This window comes from Capricornis sumatraensis, chromosome 23 (assembly GCF_032405125.1).
Source record: "Capricornis sumatraensis isolate serow.1 chromosome 23, serow.2, whole genome shotgun sequence".
Taxonomy (NCBI): domain Eukaryota; kingdom Metazoa; phylum Chordata; class Mammalia; order Artiodactyla; family Bovidae; genus Capricornis; species Capricornis sumatraensis.
Window position 1 is genome coordinate 50,114,671 of NC_091091.1, and position 25,885 is coordinate 50,140,555.

The 25,885-nt window shown below is 53.0% G+C and overlaps 1 protein-coding gene across 1 annotated transcript in view; it reads right to left on the minus strand.

Moving 5' to 3' along the window:
• TCERG1L (transcription elongation regulator 1 like) overlaps positions 1–25,885 on the minus strand; it is a 198,981-nt gene that overhangs the window by 40,486 nt on the left and 132,610 nt on the right. The window contains exons 6-7 of the mRNA XM_068961619.1: positions 22,944–23,032; positions 12,905–13,059 (exon numbers count right to left, since the gene is read on the minus strand). Coding sequence (XP_068817720.1) covers positions 12,905–13,059; positions 22,944–23,032 — 244 coding nt within the window. The remainder of the gene's footprint in view (positions 1–12,904; positions 13,060–22,943; positions 23,033–25,885) is intronic.

Consider the following 25,885-nt stretch of genomic DNA (forward strand, 5'->3'; position numbering starts at 1 on the left):
TCCCACCAATGGCCTGTCCACGCCAGACCCTGACCTACCCAGCATGACACAGTCAGGGGACCCAGGAGACTCCCCTGGTGGGAGCCTGAGCCCAAAGCAGGACCCCCCAAGCCCTGGCACCAGGGACACATGGGCTGGATGACAGGGAGTCCTGTGCACCGCAGGGTGCTGAGTGGCATCCCTGGTCTCCGCCCCCGGATGCCTGGTGTCCCTGCCAGTCCTGACAACCACAAGTCTCCAGAAACCACCCAAACTGCCCCCAGGGGACAGAGCGCCCCATCCCCCGGCCCTGTTGAGAACCAGGGGTCTAGAGAAAGACCTTCGCGAGAGCAGAGCTAGCAGCAGGGGGGGGGCTGGCTCCTTCTCCCCCGCGCTCTCTCCCCACACGCCCGTCTGTGGCCCCCCAGTCACATGACTCAATGGCAAAGACGACGCGCACGCCATAGGAATGCACAGCAAAACAAACGGCCACTCAGCCAGCCGGAAGGTTGGATTTCTCTCATGATCACGGAAATGCCAGTGGACACAATGAATGGCTTTAAAAGCTTAAGGCTGGATGAGCTACAGTGCTCACGGGAGTAGCAGAATCTGTTCGCGGGCGTGTGAACTCGTCCATCTTTTTGGAGGAAGATTTAACAATACCTGTCACAATGTGAAATGCATGCATCTTTCGCACTGGTAACTCCAGTAATATGAATTTATGCAGTGGAAGTACTCACAAATGCTCCTAAGATAAAGATATGTGTACGAAGGTATTCTCATCAGTATTCTGTGTGCGCATGAAAAACCAGTGACCCGGAAGTCCACCCGCTGGAAAGGCCTGGTGGGGATGCCACAGTCTAGTCAAGGTGGGCACGGGTGCGAAGGGAAGGGCTCAGAACACGTATGTGCACACGCGCTCAGTTGCTTTAGTCCTGTCTGACTCTGCGACCCCATGGGCTGTAGCCCACCAGGCTCCTCTGTCCATGGGGTTCTCTGGGCAAGAGTACTGGAGTGGGTTGCCTTGCCCTCCTTCAGGGATCTTCTCGACCCAGGGAGTGAACCAGGATCTCTTGCATTACAGGCAGATTTCTTTACCACTGCTGCAAACTGGGATGCCCTCTGAATACCAGGGGTTGCCAAAAAGATACCCATAGTGATGAGAAGCAGAAAGTGGAGTAGGTCAACCCCTCAGCCATTCTATTAAAAACACGCATACCCACAAACATTACCTATCTTCACAATACATTGTTTTGTGCATTTAACAGGCAAGGAAGGATGCGTCCAGTTTTGAAAAGGTGTACGTGTACGGGATAGTTGGAGCAGGCAGTCAGAGGTCTTCTCAGCCTGTGAGAAACACGTCTTCCATTCCTTTACAACAGCTGCCCTCATCCAGGGCCAGGTGAGCAGGGAAGTGTGAAGCACTGGTTTCCGAGGCAAACTGCTTTGAGAAGTGCATCTCTTCTACATCCTGGGCCTTGAAGGCAGAGACAGGACATAACCCCTTTATCGGCACTGATTCAGGGGCATCTAGAAACCTCAACAAGCCTTGACCCTGTCCATACAGCAAACTGAAGGCGATGGCTTACAAAGCATCAAGACAGAACTTTACGGATCCCCGTGGGGCCTGCACACCAGGCTCTGGAACCTTCCTTCCCATCATAGTTCAGCTCAGTTCTGTCACTTAGCGTGTCCGACTCTTTGCGACCCCAGCACTCCAGGCCTCCCTGTCCATCACCAGCTCCCAGAGTTTATTCAAACTCATGTCCATTGAGTCAGTGATGCCATCCAACCATCTCATCCTCTGTTGTCCCCTTCTCCTCCTGCCCTCAATCTTTCCCAGCATCAGGGTCTTTTCAAATGAGTCAATTCTTCGCATCAGGTAGACAAATTGTTGCAACTTCAGCTTCAGCATCAGTCCTTCCAATGAATATTGAGGGTTGATTGCCGGGGGCCGGTGTGAGGAATCCCGCCCGTGACAAGGTCATGCGGAAGGAAGCCTTGCAAAATGCAAGGACGTGATCTGCTTCAGGGGTTCCCCCTGGAATTTCCTGAGCATCCACCCCCCAAGACCAGAGTCTGTCTGCTTTACTGTGTTATGCTTTCCACCTACTCTTCTGTCATTAACAGGGGGCTGTCCCCCCACCACCTTTTTCTGGAAAAAATTAGAGCTTTTAGATAATAAATCTCCTGGGCATAATACGAGTGTTTCGATCCAAAAACCCCTCTGATGGCTTTCTAGCCTGCCTGCAGGACTCCTACAGCTGCGCATGTGACTGTTTGAGGCCTCCTGACCTCAGGAGGCACAGGAAGCTTAAAACATCCTAGGAATGTTGGGGCTTCTGAGGAGTCAAAAGCATTAGAATAGGACTGATTAAAGGTTTCATTTGGTGAGCCAATACTTGCTGCCAAGTTTTCACATCTTTTATTTGTAGAGATAGTTGGATAGAAAAACAGGCAGCAGACCTGGTATTAGCAACGTTAGATCTTTGAGTTAAGTGCTTTCTTTGTTATAACCCGCTGCACCTTTGTTCTACAGGAATGTAACTTTATTTAGTACTTTGAGGGTGATGCAGAGTAAAGAAAAAACACTTCTAGGGAAAAGGAGTTTTCTGGACAATTACCCAGGAAGAGAGCCATAAAATGTTAACAGGCCTCTTGGCCAGAAGATGATGTAAACCACCTGAGACCTTTTGTATACGGGAGGGTATGCAAAAAGAAAGCCTTGTTTGTCTCAGTGAGGGTCAGGACTGCTGCCCCTGCATAACTCTGCATGTTCCACTATTTCTTTATGTACAACTTGGGGTACATAAGCTGATTTTGAAAAATAAAGTTTTTGGAGTCTTGCACCGACGCTGGGCTTCCCCATGTCATTCTTTTCTCCCCTTTTATGGCTGAATTCCCATCTGAAGCAGGGAGGCTCACCACGTCTACTTACTTGCCCTGGCTGCTAAGACCCACGCGAAAGAGAGCCTAAGGCGGGGCATCCTTCGATATTCAAGTGGGTGCCGGTGGCCTAACATAGCAGGTGCAAACCTCTTATCTCAAGGCTTTATTGGTTTTCCCTGTAAACCAAGTTATTCAGCCTCTTTTTCTCCACCTAAATTTCCTACTATACTATTTCTTCCTAATCTAATCTTATATCTCTAAATACATAAGTTTTCCTCGCCTATCCGTCTCCCCTTCAAATCACCCTGGACCCACCAGGGCTGGACCCCGGCAGTTGATTTCCTTTAGGATGGACTGGTTGGATCTCCTTGCAGTCCAAGGGACTCTCAAGAGTCTTCTCCAACACCACAGTTCAAAAGCATCAATTCTTCGGTGCTCAGCTTTCTTTATAGTCCACCTCTCACATCCATACATGACTACTGGAAAAGCCATAGCTTTGACTAGATGGACCTTTCTTGGCAAAGTAATATCTCTGCTTTTTAATAAGCTGTTTAGGTTGGTCATAACTTTTCTTACAAGGAACAAGCATCTTTTAATTTCATGGCTGCAGTCACCATCTGCAGTGATTTTGGAGCCCCCCAAAATAAAGTCTGTCACTGTTTCCACTATTTCTCCATCTATTTGCCATGCAGTAATGGGACCGAATGCCATGGTCTTAGTTTCCTGAATGTTGAGCTTTAAGCCAACTTTTTCACTCTCCTCCTTCACTTTCATCAAGAGGCTCTTTAGTTCTTCACTTTCTGCCATGAGGGTGGTGTCATCCGCATATCTGAGGTTATTGATATTTCTCCCGGCAATCTTGATTCCAGCTTGTGCTTCATCTAGTCCAGCATTTCTCATGATGTACTCTGCACATAAGTTAAATAAGCAGGGTGACAATATACAGCCTTAATGTACTCCTTTTCCTATTTGGAACCAGTCTGTTTTTCCATGTCCAGTTCTAACTGTTGCTTCCTGAACTGCACACAGATTTCTCAGGAGGCATGTCAGGTGGTCTGGTATTTCCATCTCTTGAAGAATTTTCCACAGTTTATTGTGATCCATACTGTTAAAGGCGTTGGTACAGTCAATAAAGCAGAAATAGATGCTTTTCTGGAACCTCTTGCTTTTGCAATGATCCAACAGATGTTGGCAATTTGAATTCTGGTTTCTCTGCCTTTTCTAAATCCATCTTGAACATCTGGATGTTCACAGTGCACATACTGTTGAAGTCTGGCTTAGAGAATTTTGAGCATTACTTTGCTAGCGTGTGAAATGGGTGCAATTGTGCAGTAGTTTGAGCATTCTTTGGCATTGCCTTTCTTTGGGATTGGAATGAAAACTGACCTTTTCCAGTCCTTTAGCCACTACTGAGTTTTCCAAATTTGTTGGCATATTGAGTGAAGCACTTTCACAGCATCATCTTTCAGAATTTGAAATAGCTCAACTGGAATTCCATCACCTCCACTAGCTTTGTTCATAGTGATGCTTCCTAAGGCCCACTTGACTTCACATTCCAGGATGTCTGGCTCCAGGTGAGTGATCACACCGTCGTGGTTATCTGGGTCATGAAGATCTGTTTTGTACAGTTCTCCTGTGTGCTCTTGCCACCTCTTCTTAATGTCTCTGCTTCTGTAGTTCTGTCCTAGAGCTCCCAGAAAGAAGCAGCTCAGACCCACCAGGGTCCATTCCATTCCTGTCCTTTATTGTGCCCATCTTTGCATCACAGGGTACCTGGTAAATTTTGTCTGTGAGGGATTCTCTGCAGGGATGACCTGTCTACACTTACCTGCTTTACGCTGGGTCCTGTTACAAGGACTGATCAGAGCGGGTGCCAGTCTGATAATGGCGTTAACAAAACAAGAAGCCTGGTTCATTCTTTGTGCAGAGGAGGCATGGGCAGGGCTGCCAGCTGGTGTCAAGGGGTGGATGGAACGCGGGGCAGGCGATGGCTGGGGTTCCTCCCAAAGAGGGGCCATGTGACCTGCGTGAGGAGAGCCCCTCTCACCCGCTAGAGTCCTTGTGGACGAACGGTGATGCTCATCCTTGACTCGGGAATAACCAGCATCTGCGTTGTCAGCGGTCCCGGGTCTGGCCCAGCACCGGCCACCTGGCCCCCTGTGGCGTGGAGAGCGATGCGTTGTTCCTGGGCAAACAGTGCTAGGGGAAGCGACCCTTTCACAGGTCACAGCTGTCTTTACTCACAGGCATGGTTTCATGCCCTTCTTGGTGAAATGAAAGTCATCATCGGTGTACATCTGCCTTGAATATAAACGGCTGAAATGTTTACAGAGCAATTGAAGCCAAGTGACATCCTGCCAAGTCTACCATGGGTCAGGACAAAGCAGGGTGGAAGTGCCTGGCTCCTCGCACCCAGCCTTTCTGTGTCAAGCAGGAAGCAAAATGCTTTCCAGAGCCCCTTTTAATCTAATGCTCATAAGATGTCTGGCCAGGCTGGCCCTCCTTGGATCTGAAGCCAGAGCCTCCAAGGTACAAATCCCTGGTCCCCCACTTGATAGGAGTGTGACCTTGAGCTGGCCAATTGATCTGCTTTCTTTAAATCCCTCTACTGTCAAAACAGGTATAAAGACAGAGGATTGCAGACCAATGGCCTCCAAAGAGGTCCACACCCAAACCCTGGAAAAGAAAGTGAAAGTGAAAGTCGCTCAGTCATGTCCGACTCTTTGTGACCCCATGGACTATACGGTCCATGGAATCCTCCAGGCCAGAATACTGGAGTGGGTAGCCTTTCCCTTCTCCAGGGCATCTTCCCAACCCAGGGATCAAACCCAGGTCTCCCACATAGCAGGTGGATTCTTTACCAGCTGAGTCACAAGGGAAGCTCAAGAATACTGGAGTAGGTAGCCTTTCCCTTCTCCAGCGGGTCTTCCTGACCCAGGACTCGAACCCAGGTCTCCTGCATTGCAGGCGGCTTCTTTACCAGCTGAGCCACTGTGAATGTCTTAGGTTGCATGGCAGTGGTGAAGGCTCCTAACCAGCCCTGGGGCCCCAGAAACCAGATGCCTCTTGGACCAGAAGACACAGGAAGTGACTTCCGCCCTCGAGCTCCCAGAAAGAAGCGGCTCAGACCCACCAGGGAGACTTCAGTTGGGCTTCTGACCTCCGGGACTGGAAAGCAGCAAGTTGGTGTTGGTTTAAGCTAGTAAACTTGCAATCATCTGTTACAACTGCAACAGGGGGCTGATACGGACGGGGGCATGGCATGGGGCGGTGGCAGGCATGGAGGAACCACGAGGTCCCTTTCCCCCCAGGGCACCCTCCCCTCCTGCCTAGGCAGGCCCCCAGGCCCAGCCCACGGCAGCACCCTGTCCTCCTTAGCCTCTGGGAGGTACCCGCGGGAGACAGAAGGCAGGGGAGAGAGGCTGGGAGATCGTCCTCCGCCTTGTCTGCCTCCCCACCCTAGGGGACAGACTCACAGGCGTTTTATCTGATCACCCCCTGGTACATCCTACCAGACTGCACCAAACCCCCGGCAGAAGGAACCAGATCCCCATCCTGAATGGGGCAGGTGATGAGGCAGCAGGGGCCAGAAGGCAGGAAAATTTCTGCTGTGGCCCAAAAGAGGCCACCTGCCATTTCAGTACACAAAGAACGTCGCCTGCTAGCAAGCCGTCGGTCGCAGCCCTGACGCTGAGCCTTGGGGGGACTTCAGGACAGAGAAAAGTGGGCACTGCGCCTAGACAGAGAAGGCGCGCCTCAGGAGTGACGCCGCCGGGTCCGACTCTTGCGCCTTCCCGCACACGGACAGGCACTCCAATAGTTTACTTGAGATGTCTGGTTTTGTGAATAGCTGTAGTCTTTTGGGTTCCATTAAAAAAAAATTTTTTTTCTCAGGAAAATCCCCTGTATATCCTGGCCCCTCCCTTATCTCTGGAGAAGGAAATGGCAGCCCACTCCAGTATTCCTGCCTGAAGAATCCCGTGGGCAGAGGAGCCTGGTTGGCTACAGTCCCTGGGGTTGCAAGAGTGGACACGACTTAGCGACGAAACCACAGCCACCTCCTCCCTCACCTCGGTCACCCACAAACTGGCACCTGCCGTCCACCTCTACAAGGCTTGCATCAGGCGCTGCTGCAGCTGCCGACCTTCAACACCCCCTGGAAGGAGCTCAGGGTGGAGAGCAGGAGCAAGGCCCTCTGTGCTCTGGAGAAACTGGCTGGACAGGTGTTCGGGTAGCTAGATATTTTCAGGAGCTGACTTTATGAGCCCAGTTCTTGTACCTCCTCATAGCTATATAAGCACTAAAATCTGTCATGGTGATGACTGCGCCTCGTGACTAGCAGTAACCCTCATGAAACTAGTAGAAATCTTCTGCAAAAATCTGTGCCTGATTGTATGGACTCCCGCTTCACCCAAATCACATATATACTGACCCGCCCCCTGACTCTTCGGAGCTGTCTCTCAGAGCTAGCTATCCAAGATGCTGTCTCCCAGGCTGCAGTCTTCATTTCACCCCAAATAAAACTTGACTCACAACTCTCACATTGCGCTTTTTAAAAAAATCTTTTTTAAGTCAACACCTTTTGGAGCAGCTCCTCAGAGTGACCTGAGAGCCTCTCTCCCTGGCTACAGTCCTCAGTGAGGTCCCCGAATAAAACGCATCTCATGACTTTTCATTTCACTTCAGCCTCCACTACCCACTGCCCTGAAGAGAGGTCTTTGGTGCTGCAGGTAAACACAGGTGGCAGAACTGAGCCTCTAAGAGATTTGAGAAATGCTGAAGCTGGTGGGAAAACCAACGTGAGTGGGGCATCCTCACCGAGGAAGAGCGTGTGGCAGCCCCGGACATCAGGACGTGGAGTGGACGTGGGGTGAAGGCTGTCGCTTCTCACTTCACAGTTCAGCAGGCATTACTCCCGACTAACAGCCTGTCTGCTAGAGCTGTAAAGCCTGGATGCACTGTGGGATGATTAGGAAATAATTCAGGCCTTCAGCTAAACCTCTCAGCAAGGAAAACAGAATGGAGAAAAGGTGGCCTTTTCTTATCTGTTGAAGGCTTAGCCCTTCGGGCAGTTCTGCACCCTTTTCCCATAGTTGCCTGACAATATTAACTCCTCCTTCCACGCTGATATTCCTAGTATGCACACAAACCACACCCCCCACACACACCCCTCCAAACCTACTGCAGTTAAATGTGGCAGAAAGTGAAAGTGTGAAAGTGAAAGTCGCTCAGTCGTGTCTGACTCTTTGCGATCCTATGGACTATACAGTCCATGGAATTCTCCAGGCCAGAGTGCTGGCGTAGGTGGCTGTTCCGTTCTCCAGGGGATCTTCCCAACCCAGGGATTGAACCCAGGTCTCCGACACTGCAGGTGGATTCTTTACCAGCTGAGCCACCAGGGAAGTATTTTTTCAAATTCTACTTGCCTCTCGAAAAATAATGAATATCAATTGGAATGCTTAATGGCTCCATTTCAGACAAGAAACAGGTTTTAATATTTAAATCTATAACGACTCATAGTCCAACACAATGTGAAAAACAAAATTCTATACCAAGAACAATCTTCCCTAGAGGTGATTCTTACAATAATTAGGGTCAGAACATTAGATGAGTTGTGACAGGTGATCAGCCAGGGAAAAACTCACCTTGCTCGTGGCCTGAGGTCAGCAACTCTGCCTGCTCATTACTAATTAGTCTTCCAGAAATACTCCCTGTCCTGTTTTGCTACAAACAGAATAATTTCAGTGAGCAGATCTTAGGAAATTAGAGGTTATCCATTTAAATGCCAATTCCTTCTCTGCAACCGGAAGTTGAGAATTGAGGTCATTTGCATGTCTTTAAGATGCAAAGACTTTAAGACTGCTTAAGGCAGCTCTTCCTCTTTTAATTAAGAGTAAGTAAGGTTAAAGATCATTCTGTAGCTGCTTGTAAATTTATGATCACACATCTATCTGGATAGAGTGGTTCAGGGGCCACCATCACAATGGTGGCAGACAGAACGCCTTGACGTGTTGCGCCTGCAAGAATCGGGCGTTTCCAGTTGTGTTTGTCAGACTTAAGGCTCCATTCTCCACCTTTTAAGTGCAAAATGAGATTCAGGCCAGCAGAGTGAAATGGAGCCCTGATCTATGACCCAGATAATTCAGGTCCTTGTTGTAATTAATTATACAAGGAGGCCGTTGGACAGACATCTGAGCCAGTAAAAGCCTCAGGGTTCCCGGTCAGTGGGGACGCTGAGGAGGGCCAGCTGGGCAGGAGGTAGGCCTCCTGGTGCCCGGCAGCTGATTCCCCCGCTGTGCCTCTGTGCCTGCACCCGCCAGCCTTCCCAGGCTCCAACCACTTCCAGTTTGGGGCTTCGGGATCGAAATCGATTTTTGCTCAAATAAACCTTTCACTTTGCTAACATGCTTGTTAATCTTTTAACACTGTTCTCCACCTCAGAAGCCTGGAAAGGGCAGAGGACTCGGGGTCGGGGAGGACCCTGCTCACCCCTCTCTGCTCTCGTAGCCCTAGCTCAACTTGGTCCAGAGCAGAAAAACAGGTGACCAACTGTGTCCAGACTGCTAATGAGTTCCATCCTTTCTCATCCCTGCCAGGCCTTGGGGAAAAAAAGAAACAGCGCCCAATTATCTCTGAGAATGCTAGCTTCAGGAAGGAGCGAGGAGACTGCCTATATTGTTTGCAAATAAGTATCCTCCTGACAATCTGCACCTGAATGTCCTCCAGGGGTTGGCAGGTCTCGGGACACCAGCCCCACAGGTGGTGAGGTCTCTCCTGTCGCCGAGTGAGGACGCTGGACGCCGGGTGTCTGTGTGTGGGGGGTTTTGGTTCAAGCCTTCATTCAGCACGCAAAGCATCTTTTCAGAAAACGGATGCCTCAGTCAAAGGAGGGAGCGAAATCACAGCCCAGTTCTCGCTGTCCCTGAGAACAGCTTGTGTTACAGACTGAAGTCTCCACCTAGAACATTCCCTTCTCAGAATCAGCTGGCTCGAGCTGATGCTCTGGAGGGGTGCACTCATCATCTTAAGAGAGGGGAGTGTACTGAGAAACGGAACACTCCCTGACACACCAGTAAACAAGGACACCATAGTCACCAGGGACCACAGCCCTCCAGTGTGAGCCGGTGAGCCCTGAGGACACCCAGGAGGGAGAACACCCAGGACCTAGCAGCCGTCAGACTATAGCCGCTGCCCATGGTAAGCCCCAGGGGACTCAGGGTGGAAAACGCAGGGCTCTGGCCCCAGACAAGCTGAGGTGCATAGGGAAGGAACAATTTCATCGAGCCCACACTCTTGCACTTTCCCACACATGGAAAGGCACTAAATTCCTTACTTTGGGAAGTCTGGTTTTCTTTAGCTAACAATAATCTTCGGGTGTTCAGACTACCTGACCTTTTTGCTGTAAAACGTCTATGCAACCTGGCTCCTCCCCTGGCTTGCTCAGAACAGTTCTCTCAAGGTCCCTTGAGACGCTGTCTCCTGGGCTTGAAGTCCTAAAAGTTTCTGCCGAATAAGACTTAACTCTCAACCTGTAGGTGGGGTGTACTTTTTCAGTTGACAGTGTTATCGTTCTCAATCGCTCCATCTTAGCAGACTGCTGCCAGCTTTGCAAGAGCAATCTGTCCACGTCCCTCAGCACTGATCAAAATGTTGAGGAAGCTTTTAAGACACTTTCTCCTAAAGTTCCATTCAAATGCTTCTGGATCCAGCTAAAAGTGAAGGCTGATCTCTGTTATCTGTGTTAGCGTCACTTGAGATGGACTCAAAAATACTCAAAAACCACTCCGAAGCTAAAGCCAACACTCACTCCAGGGGTCGAGATTCCATTTCCTGGCCTTTCAGCCCAGCTCTGCGGGTCAGTCAGGGAAAACCCTGATCTCAAGATCTCAGTGAAGCCAAGACTATTTCAACCCACGTGCTCAGGGAGTGCACCTTTCCCAACACAGCTGATGAAAAATGAATAAGACCTAATCGGCGGATCCTTTCTGAACACATGAAAGTGTTCTGTTCTGGCTCTCGGGAAAAAGGGATTTGCTGGAGCAGCTTCCGAACAGCAATCTCTCTGCCACGCATTGGATTCCGCTGCAGCTGGGAAGGATCTTTTCCCTTCTCCACATGCAATTTAGGTGAATTCAAGCACCCTTCAAACAAAGAGTGGGTGGACTTCCTAAAAGCTCTGGAATGGGTGCGTGATGGAGAAGGTTCAGTTCAGTTCAGTTCAGTTCAGTCGCTCAGTCGCATCCGACTCTTTCCGACCCCATGAATCACAGCACACTAGGCCTCCCTGTCCATCACCAACTCCCTAAGTTCACTCAGACTCGCGTCCATCGAGTCAGTGATGCCATCCAGCCATCTCATCCTCTGTCGTCCCCTTCTCCTCCTGCCCCCAATCCCTCCCAGCATCAGAGTCTTTTCCAATGAGTCAACTCTTCGCATGAGGTGGCCAAAGTAGTGGAGTTTCAGCCTCAGCATCATTCCTTCCAAAGAAATCCCAGGGCTGGTATGACATGTAGTCTCAAGGGGCAGTCATACAACATCTGGAGCAAAAACCAAATGATGGGAAAAAAGAGCAAATTGTTGCAGGAAAAAGGGAAAAAAGGGCATGAGTTTTTTTCTTTAACTTCCCTTGTGACTCAGACTAAAGAATCGGCTGCAATGTGGGAGACCTGGGCTCGATCCTGGGTTGGGAAGGTCCCCTGGAGAAGAGAATGGGCACCTACTCCAGTATTCTGGCCTGGAGAATTTCGTGGACAGAGGAGCCTGACAGGCTACATGCAGTCCATGGGGTTTCAAATAGTTAGACAGGACTTAAAGACTTTCACTTTTCCTGAGAATAAAGAAGATAAAGAGAACAGTGAGTAGGCCTGAACATCACTAGTTATTATTTTTTTTTACTCTAACTGCTTCTAACTCTGCATGTCTATGACTAAGTTTGCTTTTTTGCCCCTTAACTCTGCGGGAACTACACTTCACCCCTATTTCCTTTGACTCCATGCTAAACACGTTCTGTATCTGGCGTTTACCCTCACGACACCCTTCCCCGTGCAGTTACTTATCAGAAAGAAGGCTGCAGCGCCACGGAACTGACAGACGCAGTTGCTGGGTTGCTGGCACCAGCCTGTGACTGTCTCTGAGATAATACAAGAGGAAGTAATCAAGACCCTAACAGCTTTGTTCGTCATCACTGACTCTTGACTGTGAGCCCTCATCTTATAGAAGCCCCTAGACTCCTCAGGATGCACAGGGCTGATTCACTGGAAAAGACTGATCCTGGGAAAGATTGAGAGCAGGAGAAGCAGGTGACAGAGGATGAGATGGGTGGGTGGCATCATCAACTCAATGGACATGAGTTTGAGCAAACTCCGGGAGATAGTGAAAGACAGGGAAGCCTGGCTCGCTGCAGTCCATGGGCTCACAGAGAGCTGGACACGGCTGAGAGACTGAACGGGATTCCCTGTGGAGGGGGGACGCAGTTCTGGAGGCATGAGCCTGCTGTCTTCCCCTCTCAGCCAGGTGAGAATTAAAGCCACGTTTGTATCTCCTCCAAACTCTCTGCATTTTTCATTCGGCTTCGATGGGAAGAGGCCAGGATTTTGGCCAGCAACAAAACTAGCACATCAAAGCGATCGCCATGGATGAGCTCACACGGGGAGCCTGCTCTGCATTTTCCAGAATGCTTAACCAACACCCATTAATTTGATAATAGAAAACAACTTTTTAAAAGTAAGAGAAAAGGTTAGATGCAGGCTAATATCTGAACTGGAAAGGAAGCTCCCAGTGGCTGAAGGATAACCTTCTCTGGGTTCGTAACTTTACGTGACGCAAAGAAAAGCCAGACCCAATCCCGTGGAAGGATCAAAGATTCTGCAGAAAGCGCCATAAAAACTCAATGACTAAATTCTGCAACAGGGAGCCCAAGACCTTCACAATCAACTGCCAGCGTAACCGGGAGGACTGTGCTCTCCCCCCACGCTCAGGGATGTATAGTTTAGACTCTCCTCTAGGTGGGTGCCCAGGGCCCACCCGCCTTAGTTACTTGCTGTCGCCTCCAGCTTGCGCTTGTGAGGAGGGTCTTCGATGATCCTGTTGAGGTCCCCGCGGTTCCTCAAGTCCATCGGCTTCTCCCAGACAGACAACTGCATCGTCGGGTTGAAGAAGAAAACTCGGTCGTCACCCGTCCAGACCACACACCTGTGCAAATCAAGAACCCGCTCTTAGTCTCCCTCAAAGGCATGCATCAAAAGACCATAGTGTGTGTTCTAAGTCGATCCGTCGTGTCTGATTCTCTGCGGTCCTATGGCCTGTAGCCCGCCAGGCTCCTCTGTCCGTGGGATTCTCCCGGCAGGAATGCTGGAGTGGGTTGCCATGCCCTCCTCCAGGGGAGCTTCCTGACCCAGGGATGAAACCCAAGCCTCTTACGTTTCCTGCATTCGCAGACAGGTTAGTGCAGGCATGCGTCCAACCCCAAAATGCCCTTTGGGGCTGAAATCCACACATGCACAAAAGTAATATTTTACAAAGTGTGAATAATAATAATGATGTCTGGCTTTTCAGGGTGATTCTTAGATGTTTCTCATACATTCTCTCATTTGATTCACAGGCAGACAGCGACCTGACCTTCCTTTTACTGGGAAGGACAGCAAAATTCAGAGAAGTGAGAGGCTTAACTGGGTCCCAGGAGGTCTGAGCTCTTCCCCAAGGCCAGCTCTCCTTTCAGTTGGATTCCCACTCTGGCCCTGGGTCCAAGGACCAGGTAACACAGACCTCGGTTCCCAGTAAACTTCCCTGATTGGACGTTGACTGAGCAGCAGGGTTCATGGAGCCACACGGAGGCCACAGCTCATCCGTGTCCAGCTGAGAACCAGCAACCCGGCTGCTGGAATCAGCAACCTCAGCCCCGCTGAGGTGTCCCGCTTTGTTTTCAGAAGAGCAAAGAATTAGCTTTGCATTTTCACATGGAGAAAACTAAAATCTCCAAAAGGAATGATACGCAATTTTAAGACTTCATCTCTGTGAAAGGTTCAGAGAGAAGGAAAGTTTGCAAAGGAGAAACAGTGAAGAAAAGGGAAACAAAGGAGGGACGAGCTCCCTTCCCGTGGAGTGAGTCTGCAATGTGGGAACGCACGCAGGAATTCAGACCTGGCCTCCGCACGTCCCAGCAGCACAGCCGGTCGAGGTCACCCGAGCGGCCTCAGGTTGTATCCTGTGAGTCTCGTGGTGGTGCAGAGAAATGAGCTCTGTCCTGCCTCTGGTCTGGCCCTTCCAGAAGATTCTTCTTGGGTTAGGCCTCTCCCCTCCAGGGACCCCAGCTTCCTACAGTGACCTGAGGGCCCGGGAAGATCCAGGACTCTCCCCAGGCTCCTCAGAAGCTGCAGGAATGGGCAGGACTAGTCCTCGTCAACTGAAACCCTCTGGTCATTGATTTCTTGAGGGATTGGGGAACTTCTGGGCACTGCCTGGCCTCCCAGCCACCAGCTCCTGCCTTACCATCAGACACACCTGGTTGCCTGCTCCCTCTCTGGATCCAGGCAGCACACCTCAGTCTGCTTCCCACAGAGAAAATCACTCCCAACCTTGAGCCTCTGTGCTCAGACCAGCCGACCACTTCCCATGGGCCAGACAGAAGGCTCAGCGCAGGGGCTGAGCCTCACGATCTGAAACTCTGTGCAGACCAGATCCCTACATGGGAATGACCTTTAGATGGTCTGTCTGATCTACTCCACAGCCAGGCCAGGTTCACGGGAGTGGGAGCCAAATAACGACCCCAAAGAGGCCTACATCCTACTCCCAAGAACCTGTGAATGTCACCTTACGGGCAAAAGGGACCTTTCAGGTGTGGTTCAGTTCCTGTCTTGAGACGGAGGGAGTAGGCTGGGCTGTCCAGGCAGGCTCAGTGTCATCAGAAGGGTCCTCATAAGGGAAGAGGGAGGCTGGGGAGTCAGAATCAGAGAAGGGGATGGGAGGATGGAAGCAGAAGACAGACAGACAGACACACACACGGGGTGGGTGGGTGGAGGCAGAGATGAGGGGATGCGCCACTCGGGCCTTGATGTGGGAGGAAGGGGCTGTGGATGTCGATGTCTCTAGAAGCTGGAAAGTCTAGAGCAGTGCCTCCCCTGAGCCTTGGGAGGGAATCAGCCCTCTCCTCCCCACCTGGATTCAGCCCCGTGGGGGTGGATTCTGACCTCCAGAGCTGTGAGATGTGAGTTTCCACAGGTTGACGACCAGTAGACCTCACCCTTGACCCCTCCCCACCCTGGGTGCCAGCACCAGGGGCTGCATCCGGCCAGCAGTAATCTAGACCCCCAGCCTGTTTAGGCCCCTGCTGCCCTGGTTTTCCGGGTAGACAGCCATGACCTGCCTTCTCGGTGGATGCACCCTCCAGCTCTAGGCATGCCCTTGACCTTCAGGCGACCTTGAGAGCTGCCCTCACCCTCAGTGATCTCCATTCCATCATCTGTGTAGGTGGGGCCTGCGATGGACATTTGTGTTATTCTAACATGCCCATCACTGGGAAAATTGAGGCAAACATGAGGGTCAGCCTTTACAGAGACTGGATGAGAGGCCAACAAGGGCTAGACCTGAGGGGCAGGACTGGCAAGCCGGACACGGACCTGCCTAATGGACAGTGGGCCCGGACAGGGCACAGGTGACCTCTCGCCTGGAGGAAGCTGCCTGCCTGCTGGTGCAGAAGTCGTCTGGCTTAAGAAGCTTTTACTGTGTATAAAGCTGCAGGTAATTATGCTGTTCTATACATTATGTACAATTCTGCCACTGCGTGAGTTCTCACACAGAATTCTGGGCCAGCAGGGACCATAAACCCTGCCAGGAGCGCAGCCCCTTCCCTCTCAGATGCTCTGGAGGGTGATGGAGTGCCTCCTGCTGGGTGTGGGGGCTGCACTCCTGGCAACACTCAGCACGTGTTCTTAGCACCACGAGTAGCCCACCTGAGTTATCTGAGCACCACAGGGTGGGGTGGGGGGAGGTCTGCCTGGTATGATGCAGGCTGCTTGCAGCTTCAGCTAGACCAGAATGCAGGCGATGTGAAGTAAGAAGCCAGCAGACGCGCAGCAGGGCAGAGGGTGAAGCCCAGTCCTGGGCACCCTCTCACACAGAGGGCATCCATCAGGCTTGTCTGGTGCACACAGGCAGCTGGTCACTGCCCACACACAGGCTTCTAAAGCCTTCTTTGGCCAGGCTGCAGCTGGAAAAATATCTCCAAGACCGAAGCTCCTGGCAGCGAGTAAGTTGGTTTGTGACAGTCAGGATGATACCTTTTCACTGTTTGACGGCACTTGGCCTGAGTGGGAAAGTCTAGATGTATCTTTGACTCGCTGCATCCCTGTCTATCTCTTCAAAAACCTAGGAGCTGCTGTGTGGCCCCTGGGGCCCCTGACGGCACCTGCAGTACAATGAACCTCGAGAGCAGATACACCTGACAGGTTCAGCTGTTCCGGCCGAGAGTCATCCTGTGCCCAGCACCCCTCCACCCACACATGCACACACACACACTCGCACATATGCGCACACACACGCATCGACACAAACACGCACACACACTTGTGTGTGCACATACATTCATTCACACACACGCACACACACTTGTGCATAAAGGCACATGCACATGCACACATGTGCACACACATGCATCGACACACACACACTTGTGTGTGCACATACATTCATTCACACATATGCACACACTTGTGTGCACACACATGCATGCACACGTGTGCAGGCACACATGCATACACACCTGTGTGAACTCACACATGCACACACACACTTGTGTGTGCACATACATTCATTCACACACATGCATACACACTTGTGCATAAAGGCACATGCACGCACACACATGCATTGACATGGCATGTACACTTGTGTGTGCACATACATTCATTCACACACATGCACACACATGCATACACACCTGTGTGCGCGCACACATGCATGCACACTTGTGCACGCACACACATGCATTGACACAGCATATACACTTGTGTGTGCACACACATGAGTACACACTTGTGCATAAATGCAGTACACGCATGTGTGCACACACATGCATTCACACACGTGCACATACACGTGTGCACGCACACACAAGCACACCAGTGACTGGGCATCTCAGTGCCACCCCCAGGGGCCTCAGCATCATGGCTGACTGGTCCGTTCCCTCCTCCAGAGTCACTGGGGGGGCACTCGGGGGGGCACTCAGGAGCCCAGGGGCCTGGAGCCCTGCCTTCCAGGAGGGCTCTGCCTCTGCGTGCCTCAGCACCCCAAGCAGTGATCCCACTGCTGTGGACTCAGCGTTCTCGTTTATCAAAGCAGACTGGTGGACGTAGGCCTAGTCCCAGATGATTTCTTAAGCCCCTTCCAACTCCTGTCCCACCTTCTGTCCTTTCCTGTTAATTCTCCACTTTGGTCCAGGACCCCAGGCACGGTCACACTGATGCCCTTCAGTGTGGATCCACCTTACGGGCAGGGACACCGTCCCTGGCTCCTGAGCTAGTCCACCCTGGGCTCTGGGGGCTGTGCTCAGAGGCTCACTGCTGCACCTGGAGACCTTGCCTGCCCCGGGATAGCTTCCCCTAGCAGCCCAGTGGGGTCTAGGGCATGGGGCAAATCCACGGTGATTGGTCTTCTGCTGAGACCACACCCTTTTAGCCCAGCCCTTCCCCCAACCACCACATCCCCGGCCCCCGCCCGCCTTCCTCTGCTCCTTCCCTTGAAACCACTCCTCAGTATGTCCGGGCACTGGGAGCACTGTCCGAAGTGCTCCGTCTGGGGACCCTGACCCAGGACAGAGCCTAAAGGGGAGGAAGGACGGAGCAGCATCTACACTCCCAGGAGCGTTTCTGACAGCGAGGGGCAGGCGGTGTCTGTGCAGACGCGCACCCTCTCCTCCTCCCTAGAGACCTCACTTTGGGGTTCTCAAAGACGGGACCTGGTCCCACCAAACTCGGCACCATCACGGCTACAGCGGCTGAAGGGCCCGGGGAGTGATGAGTTCACTGAGAAAGCAGGTCAGCGAGGATCTGCCCATGTGGGAAAGTCTGGGGCGTGTGCATCCACCCCCAGGGGATAGAATACTTCAGCCCGAATTACCGAGTGGCCAGCAGCCTCGATCACAGAGGCACAGAGGGGCTCATGTTCCCGTGGGCGCAGAGTGGGTGTGCAGAGGTAGCCCCCTGCCAGCACCCAAAAGGCTGTGTGAGGCCAGCCTCAGCCAAACCCAGTCTCCCCACTGGCTCTGGGAGGTGTCCTGGGGTCCTGGAGCCGTGATTCTGCCTGGCCTGAGAAAGTTCTGGTTAACACGTGAAGTGGGGGGCCTGAGGAATAAGAAGCAGCTGGAAGCAGGTGAGTGATGCTGTCGTAGCCCCTGGTGGAGTGGGGGGCCCTGAGCCGTGCTCCTGGTGGGTGAACAGTGGAAGGGTTTCAGCCTCCAGCCCTGGTAGCTGCTGACAGCTGTCACCTCCCCGGATGCTGGCTGAGGGCAGACCGCACACCTGGGCAAGTATCCGTCCCGAGAAGTGGATACACTCAGACGCAAAGACACGTGGACTCCGAAAGGTCCCCCTGACGGGAGGCCCAGTCGGACTCAGGTCATCATCCCACTGAGCTCCTGGGCTCCAAGTCCGGCTGTTAAGAAAGAAGCTTCGCGTCGACCGGAATTGACTTGGTTCTCCCCAGATTCGGGTGGGTCTCTGCTGTAGGTTTGCTGCCCCTGGGATGCGCTGATTCCATCAGCACCTAGAGCCATGTGGACAGATGGTCACACCACGCCCTCCTCTCGGAGAGACCCAGTGTCTGGACCGCCGTGCGGAGAGCAGCCCAAACCCCCACTGACACCACCACCAGCCTCTCCAGTGACGGGAAAGCAGAGCCAATTAGAGCCTTAATGGAGAATTATTACCCTGGAGACAGAGGCGTGACAACAGTTGACACACACACGCTCCTGTCCAGAATGCAAAGAGCCCACTTTCTGTGCCACAGGGACGCCCGCGGACCTGAGGCAAAGAGCCGGCAGCAGGTAAGCAAACGTGATCCCCCAGGAGAAAGCTGCCCACTAGTCACGCCTGGTCTCCACCGGGCCAAGCCAGCTGTATGATGCAGAATTAATTTCATGTATCGTTTATGCACATTTTAAGCAATGCATATACATTCCTCTGGCTTAATCACAATGTATAATTTCTGGATGGCTGCCATGTTCCCTCTCCTCTTTAACTGTCCCCAAATCCCAGAGGGTGCAATTAGCGTGCCAGAGTTAGTTAAATCTGGTGCAAAACATCTAGACAGCCGCCCTGGAGCACAAAGGCCCGTTTCAGCAAACGGACACGGGGACTGCCGGCTTGGCGCACAAAACGATCCCCCCACGGCCTTCACACAGCACAGCCCAGAGTCCACGGCTCTGCAAGGGGGAAGATGTTTCCGCTTCTCCCTCCAAGCGTCCAGCTCAGCCCAGCGGGGGAGGGCTCCGAGCCTCACCCTCTCTCCCGCACTCGGGAAGACACACCCGGGTCCCTCTCTCCTCCAGGCACTTGTCCCCGAGTGCGCTGTCCCAGGAGCTGAGTCCTGTCTGCAGGGTGGACCCGTGTGCCCTGGGCCACAGCCACAGGGCTGAAGTCTCTGACCCCAGAAGGCAGCACCTCTGTGTCCTTTGTGCTCTGCCCCCTCTCCCATTCCGCCCACCTTTGTCCCTGGGAAGGGGCTGACCTGGGAGGACTGAGCAGGCCCAGCCCCACGGGGCAGGTCAGGTGAGGCACTGTGGGGCCCACAGACGCGAAGATTTAGGGAAAAGAGGGTGGAAACAGCTCTCCCCTCTTCCTCCTGGGACATGGTGGTTTATGCTCAGAAATGCATATCTGGTTATGGCCTCATTCTGCACGGAGCTCCTGGGCTTCCGAGCGACCTCTGATGTGAGAGCAAGCCTCCCGTGGGCAGGAAGCGAAGCAAACACCTTCTGGGCAACTCCGTCTGGACCACGGGCTGGGGCGTCCGGGGGCACTTGCCTTCTCGGACAGTCACGGTGCCACCTACTCTGCTGTGACCCCATCAGAGTCCAGCTTCCTCACGGCAAGGGCTTCTGGCCGCAGGGAACCCCGAGCACCAGCTGCCCTGCCTGGCCTTATGAGGGCCAGAGCGGGTGGCCCTGCAGGAGCAGGCCTGGAGCTGGGCCAGCGGGGGCCTCCGCGGAGAGGCCGCCCGTACGGCGGCGAACAGGCAGATCTGAGACGTGAGAGGGGCTCAGCACCCGCCGTGACATGTGGACGCTTGTGCCATGCACGCCTCCCAGCTCCTTGGCAGCCTTGCCCGCACCTCAGGTCACCCCAGCTTCCGACAGCACCCGGGGGCCTGCGGGGTCCTGGGGCTCACGTCTCGCACCCAGTCCCCTGCCCCTGTCTCCCTGCCTCACGGGCAGGAAGACCCCCCGCAGGTTCCTCCTTTGAGACCTAACGGCCGCAGGCGGCCACGCATTCTCCGTCTGGGCGAGCTCTCACATGCGTGGGGGACCTCGGGCGTCCTGGCCCGCACGGGACTGGCCGGAGGGGACGGGCGTCCTGGCCTGCAGGGGACTGGCCGGAGGGGGCGCGCGTGGAGGAACCGGCCGCCCCTGCCCCTGGAGGATCTCTTTGCTTCCCAAGAACCTGGGCAGCTCAGGCTGACGACCGGCCCAGCCCGTGGACAGGAGGCTCGTGGGTGCTTTGAGCTCACTCGGTGCAGCAGGTGTGGCCCCCAGGCCAGAGGAGCCCTTCCTGGAGGCAGACTGCCGTCATCCCAGGGTGTGCTGTCCCCAAGGTTCTGTGGGTGTGACACTATGGTTAAGCACACCTCAGACCACGCCGCACGCGGCCGCTCCCAGCTGGGAAGCGGGGAGGCCACAGAAGCCGAGGCTGGCGCTGTCCCCGTGCCCCGGCTCCCTACCCCCTGCAAGATCCTGGTTCCTCTGGCACTTTTCAGGGTGCACACGGACCCAACCTCCCAGGTGTGGGGGTGTTTGAACACTGGTACCCTTTACCCCCGAATGCTCGGGGAGGCCAGGCAGCCTCCCTCAGGCGGCACTGAGTCAGGGAGGCTTGGAGAGAGGCGAGCAGAGGCGAGAAAAATGCCCGGGCTCAGCCGGCGGGCCCAATGCCGCTCAGAAAGCTGCAGGCGTGGTGCCTCCTGCAGCCCTGCCGCCCCCTTCCCTGAGAGAGGACAGCTCCCCACACGGCCGACACTCAGGCTGGAAGGCTCATCAGTGATTCATCCTGACCAAGGACCCCAGAATCCCACGGAGCATTCTGCCCTCGAACACAGCGTCACTGAGAAGTTGAAACTGCAGCCCTAGAAGTCTCTAGGGCTCAAGGTCAGGTCTCCTGCCCAATTATAACCCCCGGGACAGCATCGAGTACACAGTGTGACAGGGTCACACACCTCACTGAATTTACTGCAACCCCTCACATGATTTGCAGTCAACTGTGCTTGCCTTAGAAACATACGTGAGAGAGTCTGGTTCCAGAAGACCCCAGACAGCATCTCTGGCATCATAAAAAAAGCAATAGTTTAAGTCTGTGTTGTGCCCCCTTCAGTTCCTGGCACCAAGCTCCTAAAACCCTTTTAATTAGCTGAGCCACTGGGGCGTCGGTTTCACTCCTGAGGAGCGCCCCCGACCTCACGTGAGTTCAGGCTGACGACACGGTGACTGGTGTGCCTCCCTGTGTGACCGTGGAGGTGGGGGCTGGTCCCAGGAAGGCCGACCGCGTGATCAGAGGGTTGGTTTCCTGGCCCCACCCCCAGCCTCCAGGAGCCGGGGGGACAGGCCTAGGAATGAAGCATTCAGAAAGCTTCCTTTGGGTTCAGAGGGCTGCAGTGTGCTGACCTCGCTGACGTCCTAGAGGGGTGGCAGCCCCAGGAGGGCGTGAGGCCCGGAGATCCCCGCCCTGCGGCCTGCCCTTGCCTCTGGGCCATCCAGCTGTCCTGGGCTGCGCCCTGTATAATACAGATGTCATCACAAGTGAATCACTCTCCTAAGTCCTGTGAGTTGTTTTAGCAAATGTTCACACCTGATAGGAGGTTGTGGGAGCCCGGGACTCGCAATCAGCCGGGGAGACGCGCACAGGGGCAGGGGGCTGGGACTCAGCCCTCCGCCCGCGGGGTCTGCGCCAACCCAGGAGCTGGCATCAGACCCGACCTGAAGGGCAGGACACTCTCAGCCCTGGAAACGCTGTATCGTTAGGTGTCACCATGGGGGCCCGGACCTGCGAGGCACCCTCAGCTCACCGAGCACTAGAGCTGAAGGGTGGGAGGCCCGTGGGTGCCCGTGACACCGACCTCTGAGCAGGAAAGGAGAGGGGGCCCCGTCTGTCCAGTTAAGAGCAGGGCTTCCCGCGGTAAGCAGGTGGCCAGGGCAGGACAGATGCAGGGATCCACTCAGGACATCACACAGGGCAGACCCGGGGACCGCGGGCGGCTGCCGCTGCTGCCTTGACGGCACCTTAAGTGGCTCTGTTCCAGTTCTCTACATTAGCTGTTCCTCCCAGCCGTATCCTGCAGTCTAATCTGCAGGCTTTAAAACTAATTTTACTATAATAACCTTTTTTTTTCTGATTCTAAATTACTCCATTATAAAAGGACATTTTTGAAAACCAGAGTCGGCGGCTCCCTCGCGGAGGGCGCTTTGAGTGTGGAGGCGCAGAGAACGGGAATCCTCACAGGGCAGCCACAAAGAGCAGGCATGTCTTTAATTAACAGCTCCTCAGTTATGCTTTTCCTGGAGTCCACGGAAAGGCCTTTGAAGTGCAAGGCGTGCCGCCGCCTCTACAGACACGGCCTTGCGCAGATCAGTACACAACGGCCTTCCTACCTTAATGCATATTTGCAAATATATTGGAGCAGGATAACTTATCACTTAAATGCTATTTTTCTTTCGGCAGATGGTGACAACGGTGTGGAACTCTACCCGCCAGGAGCGGCAAATTGCTTTGTGTAAAACAGCATTACCCACAGGATATGCATTTCTCTTTGGTGGAGACAACAAGCGCTGGGTCAGCCGGGGCTGTCTCCCCAACCCCCGGGGCGGGCTGTCTTACCAGGGGGATCCCGGCACCGGGGCGGAGGCCACGGGCCTCGTGCCTTTGGGCGTGCTATCCTCGCTGGTCACCAGGATCGACGGAGGCTCCTGTGAATAGAGAGCAGGAAAGCTCTTTAAAACAAATTGAAACACTCCTCTTCAATTAGAGGCAACCGAGTAGAGAGTAACTAGTCTCCTGCAGACAGACCTGCCCACAGCGGCTGTTAGGCAGTGACCGGCTCAGCAGAGCCAGCGCGCTGGCCTGGGGGCCACGTGAGCCTTTAGAATTCACGGCACAGCTGACAGTGCTGAGCGACCTAGACTAGGGCCTCCCTGTAATTATCCAAATTGGCTTGGCTGCCTGCTTCTGCAGAGACAGACACAGGCAGAGCAGCTGAGAGATCGTTTCTGAACGCCCCAGCGTCCAGGGGCAGAAAGCCCCCTGGACTCGTCTCTGGAAACAGGCTCACGGGGCCACCGAGCCCAGCCTCCAGTGGCGGAAACCCTCCGAGCAGCGAGGGCCCTGGGAGGCTGGGCTGGCCCGGCCTGTCCCTGGCAGGCAGGGGAAGCGACAAGCGCGTGTCCTTGCAGCATCCTGTCACTCCAAGGATGCCCCCCATTTCTGGAGTGTCCACCTGGGGCAGAGTTCACGGCCCGTTTCACAGGGTGCCGCTGACTGATACACAGTGGGGCCTCTGTCTTCATGTAGAAAAGAATGTCTGAACGTGATATCCCCAAGAAGAAAATGAAGATTTATTTTCTAAAGTTAAAAAACAAAACAAAAAACTACAGCTAGGACACCTGACCCATTGCTTATTATGGATAGAATCTGGACAGAATTAAATGTTTTTCTGAGATCAGAAAACATAGGCAATTATAACACCAACATAACCGTGAATCCAAGATTCAGATTGACTTCTTTAGCTGCGCGGATATACAAGAGACATTGGATTTTGTTAAACAAAGGGAACATGAAAAGCGAAAGTGTTAGTCACTCAGTGTGTCCAGCTCTTTGTGACCCCATGGATGGTAGCCCACCAGGCTCATCTGTCCATGGGATTCTCCAGGCAAGAATACTGGAGTGGGTAGTCATCCCCTTCTCCAGGGGATCTACCCCACCCACAGATTGAACCCAGGTCTCCCGCGTTGCAGGCAGACGCTTTACCATCTGAGCCACCAGGGAGGCCCTTGAACAAAAGGAATCAGAAGCAAACTCCTAAAGGTAGAACTGAAAAATTACCACGAGAAAATTGTTTTAAGAAGTCAGTGCTGTCTCAAAGTTTGAGCAGTTCTAAGAGGAAAAATGGGAGAAGGCAATGGCAGCCCACTCCAGTACTCTTGCCTGGAAAACCCCATGGGCGGAGGAGCCTGGTGGGCTGCAGTTCATGGGGTCGCGAAGAGTCGGATACCACTGAAGCAACTTAGCAGCAGCAGCAGCAAGAGAAAAATGAAACCACGGTGAGCACAATAAATTCTAGTTGCAAGGAAACATTTCTTTCCTTCTACCGCCTGTTTTCATTATTTTAATCTCAAATTTAGAATAATATAATAAGGACCACATATTCTTTCTCTCGAAAAATCGATAAGATTACAAGGTCCTGGTGCATTATTCCAAACAGCAACCAGTTTCCGAGCTGAGATATTTCAGTTCAGTTCAGTTCAGTTCAGTCACTCAGTCGTGTCCGACTCTTTGCGGCCCCATGAACCGCAGCACGCCAGGCTCCCCTGTCCGTCACCATCTCCCGGTCCACCCAAACCCATGTGTGTTGGGCAACTAAAGCTCTAGATTCATTTAGAAAAGACTAAATGTCATCCTGAAAGCTGAGACTTTTTCTACCACCATCCATGTCAGCGCTCTATGAGGTAGTGTAGCTAAGGACATGGTGAGCCGGTTGTCGGAACGATCGACCACCCAGGACGCTGAGGCTCCCCGCCTTGTGGGGCACCGCTGGTGAGTGGCCGCGCAAGGACAGGGCCGTTGCACCAAAGGCCCAGATGCTTGCCCAGGGGCCCCCAAGGGCCACCCTGGGACCACAGCTCATTCCCACCTCCCAGCTTCCTCTCGAAAGGTTGTTAGCGAGCAAAGTGCTGGGTTCTGACAGCACTGAAACGTAAGATTCAAACATAAAGTCAAAAGATCACCAGGGGCTATAAACCCCAAAGAAGTCGCTTAAAGCTACAGTGAAATCACAGGCAGTGACGTGAGACCTCCTCCTAGCAGGGCCCACATCACCGGGAGTGAACGGCCAGTGTCAGCAGAGCAGCCAGAGGACGAGCAGGGAGGCCTGGGATGCAAAGGTCAGCGGACCAGGTCCAGAGTGGCCCCTGGGAATCGCATTCATTAAACGTTAGACAAGTAAGAGCCAGGACTTGAGGGGTGGTCTCTTTCGCACTCGACCATCCTGGTATCTTACTGGGGTCTGCCCGGTGCCTTTCATTCGTTGTGACAGGTAATTACACGGAATAAACGGTTTGTAATTTATATGATTATTCCTAAATTCACGAACAACTTTTCTTTTTTAGAATTTTGGGGTAGTAGAAAATGTCTTAGTTTCCTATGAGAAAATAAGTTCAGGATAAATAATGAACATAACAGGGTGTATTCAGAAACAGTCGTGTTAAAAATATAAGGGTATGTTGAGACCAGAGTTTATATTACTAATCCAATTAGGAAAACGAGGGGAGATTTTCATTACGAAGCTAACTGAACAATGGAACCCAATGAGGGGCCTCTGAGTAGAAGATTCCCCTTGATAATTTTTTCAGGGAAATACGGTGGGACATGATTTGTGATAGAGACTAACACTTAAATTCGGCGATGCTGGGATTCTCCAGCTAATTACCAAGGTCGTCTTCTGGTGCCGCACACTGGCTATGATTTCTTGTTGGTGATAAAGATGGCTAATCATGGCATAAAATTCCCCTCCGCACTGAAGTAATAAAAGTGAATTAGACGCACAG